Source organism: Opisthorchis viverrini, assembly GCF_000715545.1.
Source record: "Opisthorchis viverrini unplaced genomic scaffold opera_v5_29, whole genome shotgun sequence".
Lineage (NCBI taxonomy): Eukaryota > Metazoa > Platyhelminthes > Trematoda > Opisthorchiida > Opisthorchiidae > Opisthorchis > Opisthorchis viverrini.
Window position 1 is genome coordinate 1,170,468 of NW_008751685.1, and position 5,559 is coordinate 1,176,026.

At 45.4% G+C, this 5,559-nt stretch overlaps 1 protein-coding gene across 1 annotated transcript in view; it reads left to right on the top strand.

Annotated features, from left to right (window-relative positions):
- T265_02396 (hypothetical protein) overlaps positions 1–5,329 on the top strand; it is a gene marked incomplete at both ends in the record, with an annotated part of 18,715 nt that extends 13,386 nt beyond the window's left edge. The window contains 3 exons of the mRNA XM_009166629.1: positions 736–852; positions 1,901–1,970; positions 5,016–5,329. Coding sequence (XP_009164893.1) covers positions 736–852; positions 1,901–1,970; positions 5,016–5,149 — 321 coding nt within the window. The remainder of the gene's footprint in view (positions 1–735; positions 853–1,900; positions 1,971–5,015) is intronic.
- Between the last annotated feature and the right edge of the window lie 230 nt (positions 5,330–5,559).

Genomic DNA, 5,559 nt, shown 5'->3' on the forward strand with positions numbered 1-5,559 from the left:
GCTGCATTTGAGGTTTCCGTAGTTTATTCGGAGAATATTGTGGATTTTCACATCTGAAAAGGGAACCAGCGGTGTGTGTGTGATAATGCATACTTACATGTTTGGGCTCTATTTTTCTGTTATCTTTCTGTCTCTAAGATTGTAGCCCAGAAGCCTCTGGAATGATACCATCACGAATAAAAAAGCACTCAGACGAGGCGAGATGGCCCAAGTGGTTAGAGCGCAAATTTATTGACCGAAAGGTCCACGTTTCGAATCCGACCTCTGCCTCTCGACTTCCCCTGTCTAGGCTGGCAGTATCCCAGCCCTCGTGCTTCCTTTGGGCAGCATGGCAGTTAGGCACCGGAAGGGTGTTACAGATGAGAGATTTTATTTTTTCAGACATTTCTGGGAATGGGCTTTCTTCGGACAGCCACTTAGCAATGGCTGGCGGGAGGGGGACTCTACTGTGCACTGCCCATGATGGCGCTTTCTACACACACTATACGTCTGTTCTCCATAAATTTATCGGTGAAATGGAGCCAGATACATGTTCTACAAAGAACATTTCCGGGGCTGGAGAAGTGTCCCGTTGTCAGCCCGATTCCTTTGCGTTTTAGCAACTTGGTCAGTGTGATTCACTTGAAAGGAGTCTGTGACGTGTGAAAACTGGTGCTTTGTGGAAAGTAACTATATAGCTAGGTCATTTTTTCGACAATGGCCTCCGTTCAATATCATTTTCCCTTATTTTTCCAGCCAACTCATGAACCTCAACGGGCATCAGTCCAGGAACCCACACCAGAGGTGTATCCAGAATCCGAACAAGAGCCTGCTGTTGAAACCACAACATATCCCACGGAGCACGTAGACCAGGTGTGTTCAGACGCAGTTTGTTGGTAGTATTGCTGAAGCCTTGCAGATGGAGTCGGTTCAAGACTGTTGCAGTCGCATCTAAGGATGAAGTTACTTTGTAGATAGCTTAGTGGTTAAGGCGAGAACTTACTGAATGTAAGGTCCGTGGTTCGAACCCAACCTTTGCATCTCGGCTGCTGTTGTCTAGGCTTCGGCGACCTGACTTTATCTCAGCCGTCGTGTTTCCTTCGGGTGAAATGATAGTTGGACACTAAAATGTTGTTATGGCTGAATGCTGACGACGAGATTGTTGATTTGAAACAGCTCAACTCGTTTTTCAACGTGGGACCAACACAGGATCCAAAACCCCCCATTCCAGGACCCGCCCATGGCTTCTGACTTCTCTTATTTGAGCCGTGGAAAGTACATACAGGAAACCAGTAATTTGTAATTTTCTGACCCTATTCCAGGGTTGTCTTCAGTCCTTCCCATTCTGCCCACACTTGGAGTGACGAACCTCAGTAGGCATGTATCCTCACTGCTTTACTAGAATATTTTGGTATCATCCACTTTGGAAGGTAGACTTTCCAAGAGACTTGTGACCAAGTGACAATACCGTTTCAAAGTGACTGATACGATAACGAGGTTGTTGACTCGACCGCACTGCCACAACATTAATTGTTTCAAATCATTTTGTCGTGATGAAAATAATGGGCAATTTTCCATCCAAGTCTGAATCCTGTTCCACAATCTTCCATCAATTATTGGATCAACGTCCTATCGTTTTCCGAATGAAACTGCCTTTGCAGCTTTCCCACACATACTATGTGGTCTCAGTCGAGGATACCCGTCACGATCGTTGAGGCCTCGTCGGTATAGACTTTTGGAATTCAACTCTTGTTCATACTTGCTGTCTGCCACTCTGCTTGTCAGAGATACTGTTGTCCGTTTCATATGATTCAGTTGTATCGTTTCCTATGTTACACTTGTTTATGGTTCATGTTCGAAATTCTTTTAGACCGCTTGATTCCATCTGGGATAACCTTTATTTGCTTCGCGCTTCCGATAGGTTTCCGAATTGTCGGGATCCGATGCTCTCACACAGTGTACAGTTGTCGCACTGTACGATTATACTGCAGGTGAGTACCAGGACCAGTGGTCTTCGACTAGAATTTACTGATAAACACTTTTCCATTGAACATCTTGTCTGATTGCTACCACTCGCTTTCAGTTCTTAAGAAGTTGTTGCCCATCTCTGCGATAAACGTCCATCGTGAGCTTGGGGAAGAAAATGCTACACGTGGGTTAAGCACTGCCACTATCTTCCCACGCCATTACGATTTTTTTTCCGCTGTGCATATGTTTCTCGCCCTGTCGAACGTCTGGGCCAATGCTCCCCAGCTTGTTTCACAACTTACTTCAGTGCAGTGCGAAAGGCTCTGTCCGGGTTTTGTCAGTAAACAAGGTTTTCTTTAAGCTACTCATGAGTACTAAGTAGGATCAACCTGTGTCTGAACTTTCAAGAGCCACTTGAACCAGACTAGTGTGCGAATGAGTGTAGTTCTCAAATCTCGTCCAATTCGGGCCTAAGTGGAACATAAGGTTGATGGAAACCAGGAGATTGCGGCTACCTGATGAGCTCCAAGAACTTCGAAACCGGTCGTGATCTGTCGGAGAGTTACCAGTCAAATCCATATCCGAACAGCACCATTATCAATTATTTCTATACAGAAGCCCTCTTCACTCAAATTTCCAAAATGTTCGATTTCATAGCCTAAAAATTCGGTTGAACGAGCCGCGTGAGCAAGATCAGTAGCTCACTATCAGTGGTTTGATAATTGTATGAATTGACCAAGAATCGTGCCGAAAACGAGTTGGTGAGAAACACTCTGCTCTAACTGATGTATTTTCGTCTCAAGTTCACATTCACTTGTCACACCCAACCACCTGTGGGTTGACCAGTAACCACCCCATCTCTGACCGGTAGATTACAAGTAATGGATGATGAATATACTTCCCGACAACTTAAGCGAAGGTTACATTTCAACTTGTACACTCAACCAGACAGTGTCCTCTCAGATAAAAAGGCCAACGAATTTAGACGTCACAGGAAGTGGGGAGAAATCACCTTCCATCCTTCACACAGCCGGCGCGATCAGTCATTTACTGAAATAAAACTACTTTTATCCTGCGATTTTTACTCCAACTGACCGGGCCTTTGTTGTCCATGCCTTGCTGGCCTGGTTTTTTTGCGACTCTATGATGGAGGCTTTTGGGTTAACCCAAATCATTTTTTCCGGCGGGGGGGGGGGATTTCATATTGAATGGATGTTCATTTTGGAGAGATGTTACTGTACGGCTTAGGGTATCTACGATCCCCCGCGATGTCATGGATTCAAACAACAGGCCATTTTCCGCCCTCAGCTCCTTCATTTGTTCCAACTCTGTGGTGCCCCTCGCTTGACCGACCTCGTGTAGTTACGTCTGATTGTCCTGGTGCCTGACAGGAAGGTCCCTCACCGGACCCCATCTTCAAGAGAATGCGACTGTGCCACGTGATATACCGTTCTTCGTGGGAACGAGAAGGTAATAGAATTTAGGACTATGGAAATGGTTTCGGGTTCTTTTTCTACAGCGATGATTTTTCGCTGAGGTAAACGAACACTCTACGGAACTTGGGACGTTAGATTGTGTCACATTATGTCAGAAATTTCAGGGTAACTGTTCGGTTAGTATGTTGTGGTACCATAAAATGCTTTGAGCAAGTCGCAGGCTTCTGCCGTGGAAACCGAAAATCGTGTACTGACGGTCCGTTGTAGTTGTTCAGATTGCCTTGTGTTACTTTCGATCAATTCAGTTTATAAGAGCCTGTTCCTGGCTGTGATGTTGCGGAACTGCTGGAGGACGAAAACTCGTTGGTTACACTATCATCTCTGATGTAAATGTGAATCCAGGGGTGTCCGCGTCCACAGGAGTCGGATGTTTACTATCAAGGGACGGTTGGCCATGGAACGGGCTATCATGGAAGATCCTGCAAGGAGGCGAGGTTTTGCTCGGATGTTTACAAGGGACGGTTGGCCATGGAACGGGCTATCATGGAAGATCCTGCAAGGAGGCGAGGTTTTGCTAGTCACTGATAGACCCACCATACTTCATGCTATTTGTTTGCCTGACAACCTTTCCTGCACTGAACCTACTGCATACAACCGTACATGAGCATGGCAATCACGATGCTAATGTTATCCTTTCCTATCTGAAATTTACGACTGTACGTACTTGACTTTCAAAATCATCGCAGACTATTGTATTGCCATGCATCCACAATTCGTAGTAAGCGGGCTGCAATCCCTCCCCCCCAATACTAAACTCCGTCCTCCCTCTGAAGAGGCAACTTCACCGAATCGATCAAAAGTAGACATACACTTCTGCGGACTTGTTTTTGATGCGAGGAACTTTATCGGCCAAACGTGTTTCAAAAGGAAGGAATGTGTACTTTGTTCGTAGTCACACCACTCTCGTTTGAACGGCCGTCCTCCTGTTGTGGTGCAAAACCCCAAAATTGCAACCAAATAGTTGCCCAGTAGGTTTCAAGTGTGTGTCACACTACTTGACTGGGAAGTCCTAACTGGTGGGTCAATCGCTCGTCACAACCAGGACAGTTACCGGGTCGTCGTTCGATGGATCGAGCACACCAGTCACATCGCTCAAGTGTGAACACATTCGCCTGTTCAGACGTGATAATTCAGATGCGTCCAATTTTTGTCGGTGGAGTGGTGGTTACACGCTCGCCTCGCATGTCAGATGTCCGGGGTTCGAATCCCGGCACGGCCGTTGGATATACACTGCTAATGAGCTCTAATAAGACCGAGACTCGAGTCCAGTGCTTCCGTTTGGTGTGGACTCACCGGAATAATTACGCCAGAACAGGAACACGGTCGTTCAAACGAAAGTGGTGTGACTACGAACAAAATACCTATCCCGCATAACCCCAGAATTTGTACTTCTTTATCGTTTTTGTGAGGTGACCTATGCGTTCATGTAAACCGAAAAAACTGAGGTAACAATGAATTATCGAGGTGCTGTGACTATCAGTCCTCGGAGTTTTTCTCTTGTTAGTTGTGGACTTCTTATTAGCAGTTTCTTAAACGTGCTCAAACGAATATCCCTGCTTCATATCCTTCCAGAGGAGGCTGATGAGCTCACCTTTTCGGTCGGTGAACTCATCACAGAAGTTGAATTGAAAGATTCTGGATGGTGGAAAGGAGTTTGCCGTGATAAAGTTGGTCTCTTCCCTTCCAATTATGTTCAAGAGCAATAGCAAGGACGTGCATGCTCTACTGACGCCATATTGACCTGCTTTCTACTTTTTATTATTTTCGCTACTTGCCTTACTCCATTTCGCATGTCTTTTCTACGATTAAAATGAATGTCACTTGACCTGCTCACGATAAAAAATCTTTTTTCTATAAGTGATCAATATATAAAACATTACCTGATGCACATTGTTTTTCTGGCCCACATCACCTTTATGATAACGCAAACTATCAGCTCCAAGTCCGCGTTCAAAAGCAACCTAATTTAACCGGTGAGGCTTTCTTCCAAGTTGCCCTCAAATGTGATCTGCTCTCTTGAACTGCTGTAGATGCAGAAAGTGACGCCAAACCAGCTGTCAGAAGCAAAACGAAGCGATACAACTAGCTGATGACCAGTCAATGGCTTCGTCAATTT